This window comes from Garra rufa, chromosome 4 (assembly GCF_049309525.1).
Source record: "Garra rufa chromosome 4, GarRuf1.0, whole genome shotgun sequence".
Taxonomy (NCBI): domain Eukaryota; kingdom Metazoa; phylum Chordata; class Actinopteri; order Cypriniformes; family Cyprinidae; genus Garra; species Garra rufa.
In genome coordinates this window covers 39,783,905-39,804,558 of record NC_133364.1, presented here as the reverse complement: position 1 = coordinate 39,804,558, position 20,654 = coordinate 39,783,905, and the positions used below count along the sequence as shown (strand labels likewise).

The window sequence follows — 20,654 nt, the reverse complement described above, 5'->3', positions numbered from 1 at the left end:
ATAGCAGCAGTTGTCAACCCTATTCCTCGTCTGTCTCTTATTTAACTCTGATTCAGATCACCAACTCTTTAGAAGAGAACTATGTGAATGAACTGTGCTCAGATTGATATGATCCCTACATAGTGTTCATGGCTCACACAGACAAAGCTATATATACCTCTGGAAATAAATACAATTTAAATTCTCATCTTGGGAAATGCTGATACAGATAATTGTGAATTGAGTGAATAGCTAATGAATGTAACACGAATGTATCTAACAACAATAATGAACGGTTTTTATGAGTAAACATGCATCTCATTTCAGTCTCTGTTCATCATAAACACACTGTTTATTCACTGGCAAGAAATGATTAACAAATACAGCTTTTTCAAACTCAAAACAGTGGGTTTCCACCCAAACGTGAAGACAATCTTATTAGAGTTTGCAAAGAAGAAACAAACATGTGAATTAGGTCTGTTTCTATCAGCTTGTAAATATAATGTATTATATAGCATTATTTTATTCATTTGCAGTGCTAGTTTTTGAGTGTTTTTTTCTCTAATCGGGTCATTTAAGTCCATTAACACTCACTCTGACTGACCCCCTTACTAGTGTGCTGACTACTGAACTAGACTGAGATTTAGTGTGCATTTCTTCTTCTGTCTGTTAATTATTCTCATCTTAAACCCAGAAAACTCCTGCTGAAGTGACTGAGATACACGTGACACACTGATATAAAGATGACGTTTATTAAAGTGGAGAGTGAAGACTTGAAGATTGAAGAAACATTCAGAGATACTGAGGAACAACAAACAGAGATGGTGTTTATGAAAGAGGAAAGTGAATATGTGGAGATTGAAGAAACATTTGGAGTCGAATATGAAGATATTGAGGAACAACAAACACAGATGATGTTTATTAAAGATGAGAGTGAATATGTGGAGATTGAAGAGTCATTTGGAGTCAAACATGAAGATCCTGAGGAACAACAAACACAGATGATGTTTATTAAAGATGAGAGTGAATATGTGGAGATTGAAGAGTCATTTGGAGTCAAACATGAAGATCCTGAGGAACAACAAACACAGATGATGTTTATTAAAGATGAGAGTGAATATGTGGAGATTGAAGAGTCATTTGGTGTCAAACATGAAGATACTGAGGAACAAACAGGTTGGTTTCATTCTCAAAGTCCTTTTTTAGTGATTATGTTTTATACATATCGCTATCTTTGTTATTTGTCTTATTTAGTCACACATAAATAAGTAGTTTGTCTGACATTAATCTCAGTATCGACTTCTGAAATGAAAGCAATGGAAATCATTTGTTTTTATCACTACAGTATCTACTTGCATAAAGCAATCTGTGAATGTGAGTGAGCTTTGTTGTCTATAAATGATGATGATGATTATTATTATTTTTGTTCATCCTCACAGTCACTTTTTTAATTCAGGGTCTTGTAATCATTATTTTCTTAAGACTACAAATAACAATCCTCATTTTTTAAAAGGAAATGAGACACTTTGAAAAACACTTTCTTCTCTTGAGAAAGAAATGCAATAAGTGCTGTTTTTGTTTGTCAAATTTCCCTGGAATGCACATGAAAGCTGGATATTCAGAACTTCACATTATAGTCGAGAGAAGAGTATTTGAAGAGCTCTTTTGCCAAAACTCGATAAACGCCAAATAAAAAATAAAAAATGAGTTTGTCATGCCATTTTGCCGTGTATGGAACCTATTCACTGCTCCATCAATGTTTCATGCCAAATCTTAATTTTCCTTGTTTAAAATGTACTGCAAGATGCAGTTTTTTTCCAAAACGCTATTAGCGCCGAACTTGTTTCTAGCCAAAATGCGATATGGGTCATTCCAGCTGAAATCATCAAATGGTCCCCACCTGACCCCCTCAGATTTGTCTGAAAAAAATCCATGTGATGGGTAATATGCCCAATAGATCATATACAACATTTCAGATCTCTACTGTGCGTACTTCTTTCACAAAACATCTGTAAAAAAAAAAAAAAAAAAAAAAAAAAAGGGTTTTGGCATCACAGTCTGAGTGACCATGTTCAGACTGAAATATCTCCAAAACTAGTTGTGCCAGGTCTATGTACCATGTCTTTAACATCCATGTTCAGAGCAATATTTCCCATGAATGACACCAGAAAAATGAGGCAAAACCCCTTCCTAATTTTTTTTATATTTTATCAATAAGAACATGCTCTTTCAAAAAAACAAGTTTCATGTTTACACCTGGTGTCATTCATGGGAAATATTGCTCTGAACATTGGTGTAAATGAGGTTTTTTTTTCCATTTTTGGACCTTAATATCTCAACATTCATAATACTCTATTGTCTGTTGTCAAAGGATGTGAAAGACATGGTACATATCAGACCATTTACCAAGTTTGATGCTTATACATTGAAAATTGAGGTTTCTATGGACATCTGAAAACCCTTAAAGTAATAGTTTCAAAGAAAAGTAGAGGGCCAGCATTCAGGTGTAAATTCAGTAACAACAACTCTTAGCCCTGAAAATTTGATGGACCTGACACTAGTTCTGGAGATATTTCAGTCTGAACATGGTCACTCAGACTGTGATGCCAAAACTAACTTTTTACAGATTTTTTGTGAAAGAAGTATGCACGGTAGAGATCTGAATTTTTGTATATGATCTATTACCCATCACAGGTTTTTTTCAGATAAATCTGAGGAGGTCAGGTGGGGAACCTTTCCAAAATCTGATGATTCCAGCTGGAATGACCCGTATGTCCTCTCGACCAATCAGAATTGAGCGTTCGATGCAATCCAACAAGGCGTGCTCTAAAGCGAGAGAAGAAAACGCCGACTGGACAGAGAACATCATAAAACACAACAAAAGAAGAAGGTCCGTCACTCAGGGGGCGCGTTAATACCCTCCGTGGGATGTCAACACAAGGCTGGTGCGACCGGTTTCTGTCAGGCCGAGAAACTGTCAGCGGATGACCTGATGATGAATTTTGTGAAGTTTTATGAAAGACCGAACAAGGTTGACCAGGACAGAGCCGTACTTCATCTCCTGGACGTAACACGGGTGAAAAGGCAGCGTCTTAAAGTCCTGGACGTAAACAAACAAAAAGACCGAAATATATCAGTCAAGTACAGTCTTTTGTGCAGCAGTCACCCAGAGAGGGTCTCCATTTGCAAGGCCACCTTCATTAAAGTGTTTGGTGAGTACAACTTTTGAACATGATGCTCTTTTTGAAAAAAAAAAAAAAAAGATGGGACTTGGTCTGTATCCACAGAAAAATATCTAGACACCGTTGTGTAACAAAGTGCTCTCTTTTATTTACAGCCTGAGAAATGTGCCTGAATATTTTTATTATTACTGTTGCATATATAACTCAACTTCTTCAAATTCTTCCCAAACTACGTTTTTTGCAAACATTTTTTACATTTTCAACAAATAAAAATCAGTGTAAAGTTATTTATCACACATGCGATGTCAATTTATACTGTTGTAAACTACTGTAAATTGATGTTTTCTAACGAATTCCACCCAAAATAGGCTTTTACAGTTACATTTTATCAAACAAAATCAGTGTAAAGTTATTTATCATGCATGCAAAGGGAGATTATACTGTTGTAATCTGTAGTAAATGGATGTTTTTTAATTCTTCCCAAACAACATTTTTTTTATATTTTCAACCAAAAAAAAATTAATGTTAAATTATGTATCACACATGCAATGTCAATTTACACTGTCGAATAATAAATTCGGCATAATAAATCTTTACTGTCCAGAAAATTGTCAAATTAGCATGCCATATTAATCATACAACGCTATTATGCCTAACTTAACAAGAATCAACAATTACATTTTATTAGATTTTTTGCTATGTGGACATTTTGGTCTGGTGTGGCTGCCTGACTTTTCAGATGTGTTTGCTGCCATCTTGAAATTTCTTTGTAAAGTGTTTTTCTCTTCTGACACCACCAGATGGCAGTGTAAATGTCTATGTTTGTCTACAACAGGTTCCTGTTACACAGAATTAAGTATTATGCCAAAAATGTCCACGTATGTGGACGCCAGGCCCTAGGAGGATAGAGAACTTTGATTATAATAGAGATATTGTAAATGAGATATTGATCTAATACAGCAGTTAAATAAACATCATTTATGAACTTGGCAATTAAAGAGTCAAAATCCTGAATTTATTCAAAAGATTTAGTAGTTTTGATCAGGACTGAGGTTGATTAAGACATTTATGCAAAAAAAAAAAAAAAAAAAATTATCTGATATTCACAGTAGTTTAATTTAGTGGATGTTTTCATCCACGGACATAACGAGAGGGTAGTAAATATGCCCAGAGCACACGGTTGAGTTTTTGAAAAATTTCAAAGCATTTTCTTAAAATGTGTGTCAAAATAAGATTTCTCACAAAAAATCATTTCATTTTCTTTAACAGAGAAAAAGTGGCCAAATTAAGACTCAACAGCACCCCTGAGTGGACGAAAACATCCCCAACAACACATAAGGGTTAATATTTCTGTATTAAACTATATTTAAAACATTAATCTCAACATGAATTTCTGAATTTGATTGCACTCATGTCACCTCTGAGCCTCAATAAACATGAAAAGGTTAAAAACAAAGGTTAAATTCCCTGTACATCACATTAAGGAGTCAAATTTCACCTTGTAATGGGAAGGCTAGTTTTTTATCAGATTTTTGGATTATTGTTATTATATTGACTGTGCTCCTACAAGTTTTCACCTCCTAACAAGAAAAGTAAGCGAAGAGCCCAGTTCAGAGAATTAAATTTTGAATTGAATTGGAATTACAGGAAGTGGAACTGAATTCATTGCAATTCAGAGAAATTCATTATTAGTGAGAATGTGATACTTTTAACATACATTTTTCTTCCTAATGGAAGTACAGGCACTAACATTAACTATAGCAAGTAAGTTGTGTGTAGCTCTGTTTTTCATACTGGCTCTAATCAATGCATGACAATCTAAACTATTTCCTTTCACAGGCATCAGCAAAGACCGTGTGTCCCGGGTGGCTAAATATTATGCGGAGACTGCAGAGGCTCGCCCAGAGAGAAGAGGCGGTGCACGGCACAGTGAGGAGCACAACTGGAGAAGGAGACTCATTGTTGAGCACATCCAGTCTTGAGAGGAGCACCACTGACCTGAATGTTCATGCAGGCCCATAGGAACTTCGGCGTGTAACTCGTCCCGCACCGTTTGTCATAGACCCATGAATGACGTCTCAAATCGACCGGCTTATTGAGGAGAGATGTGCTTTGACTTCTTAGCGATCGGGCGTACGATTATCGTACAGTGGGCGAGAACTTTAAGGCTTAATATAACTTAAACGGATGAGTTATAAAAAAAATTCACCCCCTCACAGTTGACATGAAGGGCAAAACTAGCTATATAGATCAAAACCATTTTTTGAACCAGGCTGTAAACATACTTTTTTCTGCTGTAAAGTTGGGCATTTTAACATGGGGAGTCAATGGGACTGACTCCCTTTTGCAGCCAGTCTTTAGCGGCCAGTCGATGAATTGCAGTTTAAGTCACTTCCGTGTTGGTTTCAATAGAGAGAGCGGGAGGTTGCCGCTTGGCAAAAACTCAGATTGACTTAACATTGCCATAAAATTTGTGCGATCATATCTTTGGATCAGAAAGTCATAGAGAGCTGGCGGTTGGCTCTTTTTACTCGTCCTATCAAGTAGCCAATATATACTGACATAAACACTTCATAGTCACCGCCCTAGCAACCGAAGGCCGAGTTTTTGCCACCGCAAGCACCACTCACATTTTCTTCAGTCTTTTACCTGCAGGGCCAGCCTTTGTAGGCGGAGAGGAGCACCAGGCGACTCTTGTTTTGGGCAAAACAAAAATATGAACATGGTGTTCATGCTCATGGAACTTCATCAGTTTTTTCCCAACCTTCGCATAGAGCACACCTTTCCAGTAAGCGGCCACAGTTTTCTCCCAGCAGACCGAGTCTTTGGCAGAATTGAGCAGAAGATCAGGAACATTGACACAATTCTGCCACCACAGGAACACCATACCATCCTCGAGCAATTCGGCCACGTTCACGTTTATGGCACAGACTGGGAAGCGTTTGATTGTAGGTCAGCCACAAAAGAGTGTGTTAAGGCTCAGAAGAGCTTTAAACTCAGTGAAGCACGCATTCTTGATTTGAGTACCAACCAGGTTGGTTTAAAGATGGCTTACAATTTTAAATGAATAAATGTACAATGGGGAGTATTGTTTCCGTAGTGTGATTTGTTTTAGGTATATCAGACAATGGTCCTACTGTTTACGGGTTTGCCTTTGACTTGACTTGAATATCATTATCATTATTGAATATTTTTAATAATGTGCTTTTTTTTCATGCATATGTAGTGAATAAATTGGTCCTACTTGTTACAGGTTTGACACTTTACTGTAAAAGACTTTGAATGTATTACTAAACGACTTGCCTATTGAATATTGTAATTAGTTTTTACAGGTTTGGCGCTAAATGACTATTAGCCTAAATGTGTTACTAAATTATTTGAATGTAATGTTAACGTTGTATTTTTATTATCTTATGGTATTTGTATGTGTGTTCTTTTTTTAAATTATTTGTTTTATGTGGTGTACAATATTGAAACATGAAATTAAAATTTTACCATTTAGTTTATTTATTTCATGCATTTGCATTAATTGATTTATAGTATGAGTCCCTGATGTCATATGCTGCATGTTCTCTTGTTTTTTGTTTTAAACATAAACCAACAATTTCTTAAAGGATTTGTAGCGTTTTGAAAAAAAAAAATCAACTTTGTATTTCTAATCTACAATATTGTTGTTTCATTTAACAATCATTGTTTAACAAATTAAACAATGAAAAATTGAATTTGAAAATTTGAAATTGATAAATTAAATAATAACAAAATGTATGGGTCTAGGTAAAAAAAATGTAGTTTTCATTTCGTTTTGGAAAAGAGCTCCTCATTTATTTGTTGTAATTTCCCACCACTAATCTGTGGTCATGGATGTTTATTTAACAAGCACATCTATCTGTCGGTGCCAATAGCCTCGTGGACAGTATGCCGACATACAATGCTGTTGAGTTTTGGACGTCCAAAAAATTGACCTTTCCCGACCCAGTCCCCTTCTTTCTGTCCCACTTCTTTTAAAACTCTCGATTAAAAAAAGTGAAAATGCCTTGCAGAATCTGTGGATGTGAATAATTTTAACAAAATAAGAGAGATCATAAATATGTAGTACTGTCCTGAGTAATATGTATTACATAAGAGATGTTTACATATAGTCCACAAGACAAGAAAATAGCTGAAATTATTAAAATAACCCCCTTCAAAAGTTTGGGAACCATTGGTTTCTTAATACTGTTTGTGGTTACCTGGATGATCAGGACGATAAATCATTGCAGTGCGAATACAGGAATGATTTGGCATCGATTCTGAGATTTTCAGATCACGATTCTTTCTCAAATCGATTCTGAGTTTAGTTTTAAACAGCAGATGGCACTGCTTGCTTTAGGAACAGCCGTACTCTGCTTGCTTCCAAATCCTTACACGCACTTCAACCTGAAATAACCATACATACAATTTGAGAAGCATATAACAAGGGTGTTCATAGTGGGCCGTTTACATTAATCTCACGTCATAAAAGCATTCTGAGCAGAGGTGAAATTACACAACTCTTTAGCACTCTTATTCGTCAGTGTTTGAGTGTGTGGACATAAACTAGATTAGAGCTCCATCTGCTGTTTATATCTCAGAATCGATTCCAAAGAGAAACACGATGCATTCGGGAGATCTCAGAATTGATCCACGAACCGATTTATCGTTCCATCCCTATCTACCACCTTTTTTGTTTAGTGATAGTTTTTCATGAGTCCCTTGTTTGTCCTGAACAGTTAAACTGAGCACTGTTCTTCAGAAAAATACTCCAGGTCCTGCAGATTCTGTTCAGTTTTCAATCATATTTGAACCAGAGTTTAGTTCCAACTCTGATCAAACACACCTCTCTGTAATGATCAAGTGCTGCTTCAGATCCTAATTAGTTGGCTCAGTTGTGTTTGATCAGGGTTGGAGCTGAACTCTGCAGGAAGTTAGATCTCCAGGAACAGGATTGAGCACCCCTGGTTCAGAACAAACAAGGGACTCATGAACAACTATCACTAAACAAAAAACTAAACAAAAAACTGTTGGATCATCTAGGTAACAGAACCAAGGGTTTCCAAACATAATTCCAGCTAGTTTTTGACTAAATGTAAACATCTTTCATGTAATACATCTTACTCAGGACAATACTAAATAAAAAAATAATGTGCATTTTGTATTATCTCTCTTATTCTGTTAAAATTATTCACATTTTTACGGATTCCCAAACTTTCAAATGTCACTGTAGGATCTAGCGTACATGTGGTTGGATTTGATGTTTTAATTTTTTTATATCTGTAGCTTTTTACCAATACACAGGTGTTAACTTGTTTTTTTCTTTTTAGACCTGATGCCACTGAAAGAGGAGAGTCAAGAACTGAATGTAATGGAAGAGAAAAATGAGGAATGCCATGATTTCACGGCTGGGGAAAAATCTCTGAGCTCCTCGCAGACTCATAAAACTAAACCTGGTAAGAACCCTAAAGTCCAAAAGAAAGTACACACCGGAGAGAAGCCTTTCACCTGTTCTCAGTGTGGGAAGAGTTTTGCACTAAAAGGAAGTCTTAAAGTTCACTTGCGAGTTCACAAAGAGAGACCTTTCACCTGCCAACAGTGTGGAAAAAGTTTCGATCAAAAAGAGTGCTTTGAAATCCACTTAAAAATCCACGCAGGAGAGAATCCTTACATTTGCTCTCAGTGTGGAAAGAGTTTTAAACAGAAAAAAAACCTTAAGGTCCACATGAGATCTCACACAGGAAAGAAACCCCACACCTGCAAACTGTGTGAGAAGAGCTTCACGCGTAAAGAAGGTTTGAGGTGCCATATGAGAATCCACGATGGAGGGAAGCCTTTTGTTTGTAATGAATGTGGAAAGCTTTTCAGATATAAAAGAAACCTTAGACATCACATGAAGTTTCACTCTGGAGACAAATCTGTCATGAGTCACTCTAGACATCGTTTTAGATGTCATGCGTGTAAAATAAATTTCACGGACAGGAATGCCCTCAAGAATCATGTAAAAAATCACGTCGTAGAGAAGCCTCACAAATGCCATCACTGTGAAAAGAGTTTCAGCCATAGACCAAAGCTGGAGGATCATATGAGAATCCACACTGGAGAGAAACCCTTCTCCTGCCCTCAGTGTGGAAAGAGCTTCACGATTAAAGGAAACCTTAAGATCCACATTAGAGTTCACACTGGAGAGAAGCCTTGCAAGTGCACTCAGTGTGAACAGAGTTTCAGATATCACACAGACCTGAAACGCCATATGCAAACATCCCATCCTGAAAAGAAAATAATGATTTTAATCCGTGTGATCAGAGGTTTAGGAAAAGGAGGCAGTAGTAACATGGGACCTCATTCGTGAAACATAAATATGGGTTCATTCCGAGAAATTTGCGTGTTAAACAGACATCCCGTTTTTCCTGGGACAGTCCCGTATTTAAGTTCTATTTTTAGTGTGTGGACTTATTTTGAAAAACTCATCAGTTTCCCTATCGTGTCTCCAATGTCTGTCGTGTGGAGTTTTTGTTTTAAAGGGACAGCAGCCTAATTAAATACCTGTATGTCATTTATGTTAATAGAACAACAAAAGATGCTACATAAATGTATCCATGTTAAATAAATCTACTGTATTTGAAAAACATTTATTTTATCTGTATCTCATTTGTCTTACTGTTTGTAATTTGAGAGAGAGAGAGATAGGGTTGGGTATCATTTGAATTTAATTCATTCCGATTCCTAATTCCGATTCCAATAAGATAAAAAAAAAAATCCATTAAAAAGATTTAAGTCCAACATTTAGATGTCAAACAGGTTTATTCTGTCTTTTGCCTAAAATACCACAGAAAAAAAAAAAACTAGACTAATATAAATTTCAAACATTAAATTGTTAAGAAGTAGGAAAACAGGAACAAACAACTAAATTAGCAATAAATAATTAAAACGTCTGGTACAGATATTGAAATCAAACGTTTAAAAACACTGCATGGTTTTCTTTTTCTTAAATGAGATATTGATTAATCCTCATTAAATTTATAAAAGATATTCAGTCAGTTAATGATTTTCTTTTGTTCTTTGATTTATTATTAGACGCTGTCTCTTTAACACCGAACACAGATCTAAAAATACTGTTCCACGAGCATTTTCTTTCTCATCTGTTTACGTTCACTCAAGACAAAAAAAAACGCTTAGTTTATGAGGATATGTTGATGTATTTTGTGCATAAGGGTCAATTAATGTGAAAGATGTGCGCAAGTTCTTTTCCTTCCTGGACTTAAATTGTTTAAAAATCACATTAAAATACAAACGTGGGAATCATTAAGCAGATTTGAAATGTGTGTCTAATCAAATACGCGGTTTCATACCAGCTAACATTTTAAAAACATTTTAATTTGAAAGTTTATGTCAGAATGGCTTTATTAAGGTGGCCGAGAGAAGCCAACGCGCTGCAAACAAGAAAACACATGCGAACAGAAAAAAACGACAACAAATTAAGAAAACATCTTCATCAGTTTGACAACACAGGCGCTGCAAATCCTCGCAACGCAAACACAAATACGGAAACGCGCTGCGAACACACGAGGGCGCTGCAAACAAACAAACGCGCTGCATATAGCACGGTCCACAACGGAAATGTTTCAGGGGGACCTCAAAAAGTGACGAACTCATCTGGGACCTGATTATTTATATCACTATCACCTTCAAGTGATACTATACTATCACTAAAAGGCGATAGTCCACCGATAACACCTCTGCTCTGACCAACAGCCACTGAACAAATAATCAGGTCCCAGATGGGTTCGTCACTTTTTAAGGTCCCCCTGAAACATTTCCGTTGTGGACCGTGCTATATGCAGCGCGTTCGTGTGTTCGCAGCGCGTTTCTGAGTTTGGTTGTGTTGTGAGAATTTGCAGCGCGTTTCCGTATTTGTGTTTGCGTTGCGAGGTTTTGCAGCGCCTGTGTTGTCAAACTGATGAAGATGTTTTCTCAATTTGTTGTCGTTTTTTCTGTTTGCATGTGTTTTCTTGTTTGCAGCGCGTTGGCCTCTCTCGGCCACCGTACTTTATGAATAATTTACACAAAAATTAATTTGGCTTGTTTCATGAATGAGGCCCATTGATTTCTAAAAGATACATGATTTTTCAAAACACAGATTTCACTTTATGACCGCTTCTTTTATTCGTATTATTACATTTTATAGCATCTGACCATCTTCTTTGCTATAGTTTTTAAACATTAAGACACCCTTTAATTTAGACCAGGGGGTGGCAATCAGTAGAGAGAACTGTATACCGATGTTTGTTTTGCGGTTCTCTGCACAATCTGACTTTGTTGCAGCCTGGAATTAAACTGCTGGTTCGTCTGGCCTGAAGAGAACTTGCTTACCCCCCTTTCTCCCAAGGATTTTTTCCCTCAATTTCTGTCATTTGTGGAGTTTTTGTTACTTGTTGATGTTGCCTCTGGCTTTCTTACTTCGGGACACATTATTTCCAGTGATATCGTATACTAGTCTGAGAATGAACCTGCTAGACATGTGTGGCTAACACTCATCAATGAGCACACATGCCAGAGCAAAGTGTAAGTTTAACCTTGAAAGAGATCGAGGTAAAATGGAAGTTTGCAAAACACAAATCTTTCCAAATGTCTTTCCAAACCTGTAAGAGCGTTGTCCATCTTCAAATTAAAAATATTACAAACGCATTAAGATATTCTTAATGAAATCAGAGAGCTCTCAACCTCCATAGACAGCCACGTAACTGTAATGTTCCCAGGTCCAGAAACTTAGCAAGGACAGGGGTAAAATATCCCATGTGACATCAGGGACTCAACCGTAATTTTACAAAGCTGTGAGAATACTTTTTGTGCACAAAGAATACAAAAATAATGACTTTAACAAATGTTCTCCTCCTTATCCCGTCTCCAGCGATAAGCTGCCATTGTGGAGAATATAAAAATGCATGCATTTGCTTTTGCTTCATGTAAACAACACGTGTGTGTGTGTGTGTGTGTGTGTGTGTGTGTGTGTATGTTGATGTATTTGGAGATTCTGTATGATTCCTCAATGTATTTTTGACCAATCATCTTTCTTAAATTCAGGATCACTCTCGTTGCTTGGTGCTTACTGCTTAACCCAGTCTCTCCGAATGTTCCACCAAATTATTGTTTTGTGAGCAGGAGACGTAATAATACCAGAGATAGCAGAAATAATACAAAATAAAGTGAACTATTCTGCCCTCCAAAGGCAAAGCGCAGTAACTACACATTTGGTCAAAATTGAATTAAGGCTTAAAATGGACTTTGTGACAACTGTTTTGTCTTGTGGCAAAGCCTCCTGGTTCAGTTTTGTCCCGTTTCAGAGAAACAAGAGTGTGAACATGTTTGACTCAGTGTTAGTTACTGCACTTTGCCTTTGGAGGGCAGTATTATAATGTATATACGTTAGTTTGCCTCACTCTAAAATAAATGTCATGGTATGCAGAACAGATCAAGAATGAAAAAAAATAAAGCGAAACTGAACGTATCTCTCTTATTCAGCACAAATCGAAATGTTTCCATATTTGCAATGTATTTGAATGCTAAACTATTATTTATAATGTAGGCTAGGCTTTGTGCTTCACGTGTGTTCATATATCGATTGAAGAAAACCTCTTTACATGAGCAAAAATGCACTTGGCATAACAGTAGACTGGTTATACTACAGACTCTTTAAATTGACCAGTGTAACTTTTTATATGACGGTATTTAATTTTGATAATAAACAGACTGCGATGGCAGGTTATGTGTTAAGTGCTAGAATATGTGGTGTGTGTGGTGTATGTGAAACACAAACTACTCAAATTGTGGTCATTTTTGATCATACAGATAAGAGTAGGCCATAATTCGAACTCACAACAAAAACAGGATGTTTGTGTTTTTGTTAAATAAAGCGAACAAACAGGATTTTGGTTCTTGGTTTCCTTTCTGTGAGCTTGTTTGTGGAGCGCCGTGCCCCACATCTGTTTTAAATCTGTTAATTATTTAAGTCAGATATATTTAACATTAACAGTTGTACTTTTCTAAACATTCAGAAGGAGGCTGTTTTTGGAGGAGCTAAAAAAGCGATCAGTTTGACAATACAAAAGTCCTATGAAAATGCCCGCGGTGGCAAAAGTGTTCATGCGTGTCTCACACGTGCCTGTCTGCTATCCTCTGTAACACATGTGCAAAGGAGACAAATATTTAGCCTTTTCACTGAACACAAAGAAATTAAGTTCAGTGAACTTAACTACAATGCTGTAAATAACATAAAGTAATAACTCCTTCAAACTGAGTAATGTCAACAAAGCAGAAACAAATAAGAGGAACATAATTTGACTAAGTGCATTATCTTTTTCAGTGATAAACAGCAGGGAGAAAGTGGGATAAAAATAGGAATATATCTATAAGATATATATATTCTGCTTTCCGATCAGAAGTTCGTACTGGAGGTTTTCAATCAGGCTTTGTCATCCGTCAACAACGATGTTGACATGCAGATCCTAATGAGCCTTAGCAAATTCGGGCAGAAGGATGATCGGGAGTTCAATTTGGGTGCCTTAGTTGATCCAGAGGGCGTCATGAATGTGTCCTATCACGTGGCCTGTGGTGTGTGTCCGGTGGACCCGTCCATTGATTTGCTTTGGTCCAGATTTGGTTTACAGGAGGTTGTGGGAAGAAGAGGAACTTTATTCCCTGTTTACTCCATTGCAGAGGCATCAAATTACCAAAGTAACATCGATAACAAGGATTTGGATGTCGATGGATTGTTGAGGCAGGTCTTGAGGGATATTGCGTGCACTGTCAACTTTGTGCAACTCTATGCGAACACTCCACACTGCCTCCATTCACCAGCAGTGAGTCATCCAGTGAGCCGGGTGATCACTTTGTGTGATTTGGCGAATGAGAAGCATCGGTCAATGCTACAATGACCCAAACATTCCATGCACAGAAGATCTCTTGCATTTCTGGGCTACCCAAAAAGGACATCTATTCACTATCTATTCATTGTCTTGCCCTGGAATTCTTGTGCCCTCCTGAAATTTTTTCAAAGGCAGGGGAAGTAGCAAATAAAAAAAGATATAGACTTAGCTTTCGCAGTGTTGAACAAGTTTTGTTCTCTAATAAAAATCTGTCATTTCTTCTATTACTCACAAAAAAGTCAGCTTCCCTGTTCACAAGCACTTCCCAGTTCTACAATAATGTTCTTTTGTTTTGAATATGGCTACATCAGCCTTGCCTATGAACTCATAGGTTTGGGTCGAAGGATAAAGTTTATGTGAATAAGGCTGCATGTGCTGATCAAAGCAGATTCATAGAAATGGTTCCTGCACAACTGAATTTGTCCCATTTATTAATTCTTAATCCACATCCTATCTTTGAGAAAAAAAGCTTTGGTGCTTCAGAAAGCTTAATTTCACCATCACTTAAAAACAAGATAACAGTCCAGGGATCAAAATGAGGACGCCAACACTTGAACTCAAATAGAGAGTAATGTGCTTGCTATTCTTATAGTCCTACTAATGTGAGGCAGCTGTGAACTGGTGATGAGATCTAATGAGAGACAGTTGATGAGTCCGTGCAAAGGATTATGGGAAATGGAGTCCTGGGTAAAGTGGCAAGAGTCTGGAGTGCCATCTAGCAGAGATCGTGAGAGGTTAGCTTTGGACCTTGGTCTTTTTATGACCTCTTCTAAACGTGGACATACAGGGGTTGTACAATGAAACTGAAACACCTGGTTTTAGACCACAATCGTTTATTAGTATGGTGTAGGGTCAGAGATAATTGTAGCTATAATATGGACAAACAAACAATGCAGGACAATGACAGAAAGCTCATCCACTGCTAGAACCTGTTAACACTGGTGTTCCACCCTGTTAGAGTCATTTTAAATAATCATTTGACAGCAAAGCGAAATATACAGCATACGTTTGTCTTATTTTGTCAGGTGAGGAGCAATAACAACAGCATATATATATATATGTCTTTGAGCAACTTTTTGTATCATTTACCATCCGTTTGGCAAAGATTGTCACAGAAAAAGTTTGTGTTCTTAATAATCAAGACATGTTCTGTTCATTAATAATTGTTTTGTTATTGTTTCAAAAATAAATAAAAACACTATCATGGCCTAAGAGACATATATCATCCAAGAAAAGTTCATTATTGATTAGCATTTACATCATTAACACTTTGTGTCCCTAACAGGGTGGAATATTTTCACAGCCAGTGTCTGAACAATCTACCCATAACTGTTATCTGTTGAGTGTCTGAGCTTGTTCAATATGTATTTGTGATAGTTAAACATGTCACTATTGTAGTAGAATGATAAAAATATGAAGAACATGTACCTTTTTCCCCAAGAATTATGGAGCCAGAATGTTACTGGAAACCAGGAATGAGCCATAACCAGTAGTGTGCAGTTTCTGACAAGATGAGGTTTGTCTTTTAGAGGCCATGATGATGAAGATGATGATGATGAGGGAACATTTAATCAGCTTCTAAAACACAAGTCAAGAAAATTCAGAATGAAATCCTCAGTTTATTCAGTAATTCTATAATTTGTGGAATTGCAGAAAAAAAAACATCTGCAATAGTTTTTTTCAGGACCAGCATAAACCAGCAAATGAGTAAAAAAAGCTATTTAGATCAGATTGACATCAGTGAAAGTGGGAAAAATAATGATATATAATATTTTTATTACAGTTTCTGGATATTGACATTTTTGTCCTCTATGGACCTATGTGTAACTATTTTTTTAAACTTTAACTTTTATTAAATTAATTAACTTTAAATTTTAAAACGCAGTACTGTAATTGAATCAAGGAATCGTGACAGCATTAGTTGGATCTTGAAGATTTGGCCTTAAGAATAAAGAATTCTGCAGGAGAATAGTTTATGACTAGTATTGTTTCCTAAAACTATGTTTCTTCTCTAACAAAGGCACATATGTGAATTTAATGCACACAAAGAACTACTTGCTAAATCTATTTAAAACTGGAAATGGAAAGATGATCTGTCATTTCGTTATCACTAATTGAAAAATTAGCTTTAACATTTTTAAGCTGGAAATTATTGTACACTTATTCAGAAGGTTCACGTTTTTAATAGAAATATATAGGGACAATTATTTTAGTCAACAGAGGTCTATCACTTAAAATCTCAAAATAAATCACTTAAAAAATCTCAGTAGTATTTATAGCTTTGGAAATCTGGCATGTATCGTTTAAATCAGTCCATCATCTGACAGTCTGAGTTTGTTTTCTGTGTGTGAATTTCTATTATGTGAAGAGGACTTTTATTTTGTTGAGGAGGGATGATGTCATAAGGCTGCGCCACACTCCTGCATCTGTGTTTCTGCTGAAGAAAGGTTTGTGTTTTAATCCTTTGTCTAGTGTTCAAACCCAAATAGCTCTCTCTGAGATTTATATAGCAGTTCTCAACCCTATTCCTCGTCAGATTCAGATCACCAGCTCTTTAGAAGAGAACTACATGAATGAACTGTGTTCAGATTGATATGATCCCTACATAGTGTTCATGGCTCACACAGACAAAGCTATATATACCTCTGGAAATAAATACAATTTAAATTCTCATCTTGGGAAATGCTGATACAGATAACTGTGAATTGAGTGAATAGCTAATGAATGTAACACGAATGTATCTGACAACAATAATGAACGGTTTTTATGAGTAAACGTGTCTCATTTCAGTCTCTGTTCATCATAAACACACGTTTGCTCTCTGACAAGAAATGATTAACAAATACAGCTTTTTCAAACTCAAAACAGTGGGTTTCCACCCAAACGTGAAGAAAATCTTATTAGAGTTTGCAAAGAAGAAACAAACATGTGAATTAGGTCTGTTTCTATCAGCTTGTAAACATTATGTATTATTTTGCATTATTTTATTCATTTGCAGTGCTAGTTTTTGAGTGTTTTTTCTCTAATCTGGTCATTTAAGTCCATTAACACTCACTCTTACTGACCCCCTTACTAGTGTGCTGACTACTGAACTAGACTGAGATTTAGTGTGCATTTCTTCTTCTGTCTGTTAATTATTCTCATCTTAAACACAGAAAACTCTTGCTGAAGTGACTGAGATCCACGTGACACACTGATATAAAGATGACGTTTATTAAAGATGAGAGTGAAGATTTGAAAATTCAAGAAACATTCAGAGATATTGAGGAACAACAAACAGAGATGATGTTTACTAAAGATGAGAGTGAAGATGTGGAGATTGAAGAGTCATTTGGAGTCGAACAAACAGAGATGATGTTTATTAAAGAGGAAAGTGAAGATGTGGAGATTGAAGAGTCATTTGGAGTCGAATATGAAGATATTGAGGAACAACAAACACAGATGATGTTTACTAAAGATGAGAGTGAATATGTGGAGATTGAAGAGTCATTTGGAGTCGAACAAACAGAGATGATGTTTATTAAAGAGGAAAGTGAAGATGTGGAGATTGAAGAGTCATTTGGAGTCGAATATGAAGATATTGAGGAACAACAAACACAGATGATGTTTATGAAAGAGGAAAGTGAAGATGTGGAGATTGAAGAGTCATTTGGAGTCGAATATGAAGATATTGAGGAACAACAAACACAGATGATGTTTATGAAAGAGGAAAGTGAAGATGTGGAGATTGAGGAGTTATTCAGAGTCAAACATGAAGAAACTGAGGAACAACAAACAAAGATGATGTTTATTAAAGATGAGAGTGAATATAAGGAGATTGAAGAAACATTTGGAGTCAAACATGAAGATATTGAGGAACAACAAACAGAGATGATGTTTATTAAAGATGAGAGTGAAGATGTGGAGATTGAAGAAACATTTGGAGTCAAACATGAAGATCCTGAGGAACAAACAGGTTGGTTTCATCCTCAAAGTCTTTTTTTAGTGATTATGTTTTATACATATCGCTATCTTTGTTATTTGTCTTATTTAGTCACACATAAATACGTAGTTTGTCTGACATTAATCTCAGTATCGACTTCTGAAATGAAAGCAATGGAAATCATTCGTTTTTATCACTACAGTACAAATACTTTACAAAGAGCAAACCGTGAATGTGAGTGAGGTTTGTTGTCTATAAATTATGATTATTATTATTTTTGTTCATCCTCACAGTCACTTTTTTTTAATTCAGGGTCTTGTAAACATTATTTTCTTAAGACTACAAATAACAATCCTCATTTTTTAAAAGGAAATGAGACTGAAAAACACTTTCTTTTCTTGAGAAAGAAATGCAATAAGTGCTGTTTTTGTTTGTCAAATTTCCCTGTGATGCACATGAAAGCTGGATATTCAGAACTTCACATTATAGTCGAGAGAAGAGTATTTGAAGAGCTCTTTTGCCAAAACTCGATAAACGCCAAATAAAAAATAGTTTGTCATGCAATTTTGCTGTGTATGGAACCTATTCACTGCTCCATCAATGTTTCATGCAAAATCGTTATTTTCCTTGTTTAAAATGTACTGCAAGATGCAGTTTTTTTTCCAAAACCCTATAAGAGCCGAACTTGTTTTTAGCCAAAATGCGATATGGCTCATTCCAGCTGGAATCATCAAATGGTCCCCACCTGACCCCCTCAGATTTGTCTGAAAAAAAATCCATGTGATGGGTAATATGCCCAATAGATCATATACAACATTTCAGATCTCTACTGTGCATGCTTTTTTCAAACATCTGTAAAAAAGAAAAAGGTTTGTTTTTTACCCCGTTTTGGCATCTCCAGAACTAGTTGTGCCAGGTCCATCAAATTTTCAGGGCTAAGAGTCTTAGTCCAGAACTGCATGAATTACAACTCACAGCATTGTTACTGAATTTACACCTGAATGCTGGCCCTCTACTTTTCTTTAAACTGTTACTTTAAGGGTTTTCAGATGTCCATAATTTTCAATGTATAAGCATCAAACTTGGTAAATGGGCTGATATGTACCACGTCTTTAACATCCATGTTCAGAGCAATATTTCCCATGAATGACACCAGGAAAATGAGGCAAAACCCCTTCCTAATTTTTTTTATATTTTATCAATAAGAACACGCTCTTTCAAAAAAACAAGTTTCAGGTTCACACCTGGGGCCTCGTTTATAAAACTTTCTTACGCACTGATTTGATCTTAGAGTGTTCGTACGATCAAATCCACGTCAAAGTACAGATTTATAAAAACCGTCTTTGACGTGGAAAAGTACTTATCTCCACGTCAGATTCCAGCTTGGCGTACGACCGTTTCCTTGTGGTAATGCCTGGTATTGCAGATAGTTCAGCCTCACTATAATTTGATTTCTTGCGCTCCTTTTTACTTGCCATTGTCACAGAGTTTTTGCTTTAGGAATGAGCTCATTTAATATGTTAATTAATTAAGCAGGGGCGTTTCGACGGCGGAACATTCAGCTGCACACAATTCCACGATCATTTGTGATTTATAACCGAATGACTGGCGTACGCATGGATTTCGTGGTACGTTCGTTTTCTCTGAATCGCTCTTACGATCAAATCAGAAAAGTTCTTAGATAAAATCAAGGATGGTTTCTACGCAAGTTTTTATAAATGAGGCCCCTGGTGTCATTCATGGGAAATATTGCTCTGAACATTGGTGTAAATGAGTTTTTTTTTTTTTTTTTTTTTCATTTTTGGACCTTAATATCTCAACATCCATAAGACTCTATTGTCTGATGTCAAAGGATGTGAAAGACATATCAGACCATTTACCAAGTTTGATGCTTATACATTGAAAATTGAGGTTTCTATGGACATCTGAAAACCCTTAAAGTAATAGTTTCAAAGAAAAGTAGAGGGCCAGCATTCAGGTGTAAATTCAGTAGCAATGCTGTGAGTTGTAATTCATGCAGTTCTGGACTAGGACTCTTAGCCCAGAAAATTTGATGGACCTGGCACAACTAGTTCTGGAGATATTTCAGTCTGAACATGGTCACTCAAACTGTGATGCCAAAACTAACTTTTTACAGATTTTTTTTGTGAAAGTAGTATGCACGGTAGAGATCTGAATTTTTGTATATGATCTATTACCCATCACAGGTTTTTTTCAGACAAATCTGAGGAGGTCAGGTGGGGAAGTTTTCCAAAATTTGATGATTCCAGCTGGAATGACCCGTATGTCCTCTCGACCAATCAGAATTGAGCGTTGGACGCAATCCAACAAGGCGTGCTCTGAAGCGAGAGATGTTTGTCTTCAAAATGAGTTCTTTAAACTCTAACAACACTTTTGCTGGCCTAGATGAGCCAGTCAGACCTACACATGGGGGTAGAAAACGCCGAGTGGACAGAGAACATCATAAAACACAACAAAAGAAGAAGGTCCGTCACTCAGGGGGCGCGTTAATACCCTCCGTGGGATGTCAACACAAGTCTGGGTCGACCGGTTTCTGTCAGGCCGAGAAACTGTCAGCGGATGACCTGATGATGAATTTTGTGAAGTTTTATGAAAGACCGAACAAGGTTGACCAGG

The 20,654-nt window shown here is 36.5% G+C and overlaps 2 protein-coding genes across 2 annotated transcripts; both read left to right on the top strand.

Annotated features, from left to right (window-relative positions):
* Nucleotides 1-722: 722 nt before the first annotated feature.
* On the top strand, nucleotides 723-9,522 carry LOC141332942 (uncharacterized). Its single transcript, XM_073837900.1, has 3 exons — nucleotides 723-1,155; nucleotides 8,501-8,965; nucleotides 9,323-9,522. Exons 1-3 carry the CDS (start codon nucleotides 723-725, stop codon nucleotides 9,520-9,522), a joined length of 1,098 nt encoding a protein of 365 aa, XP_073694001.1.
* Nucleotides 9,523-17,261: 7,739 nt separating this feature from the next.
* On the top strand, nucleotides 17,262-18,956 carry LOC141332941 (uncharacterized). The gene is made up of 2 exons (XM_073837899.1): nucleotides 17,262-18,050; nucleotides 18,919-18,956. The coding sequence occupies exons 1-2, from the start codon at nucleotides 17,300-17,302 to the stop codon at nucleotides 18,954-18,956; spliced, it is 789 nt and encodes a 262-aa protein (XP_073694000.1). The 5' UTR covers nucleotides 17,262-17,299.
* Nucleotides 18,957-20,654: the final 1,698 nt, after the last annotated feature.

Coding starts and splice junctions, on each gene's coding strand:
- LOC141332942 (XM_073837900.1), top strand. CDS start 723: ATGACGTTTATTAAAGTGGAGAGTGAAGACTTGAAGATTGAAGAAACA. Junction 1,156..8,500: donor AGATACTGAGGAACAAACAG/GTTGGTTTCATT, acceptor TTTTCTTTTTAG/ACCTGATGCCACTGAAAGAG. Junction 8,966..9,322: donor GAGCTTCACGCGTAAAGAAG/GTTTGAGGTGCC, acceptor TCACGATTAAAG/GAAACCTTAAGATCCACATT.
- LOC141332941 (XM_073837899.1), top strand. CDS start 17,300: ATGACGTTTATTAAAGATGAGAGTGAAGATTTGAAAATTCAAGAAACA. Junction 18,051..18,918: donor AGATCCTGAGGAACAAACAG/GTTGGTTTCATC, acceptor TGGCATCTCCAG/AACTAGTTGTGCCAGGTCCA.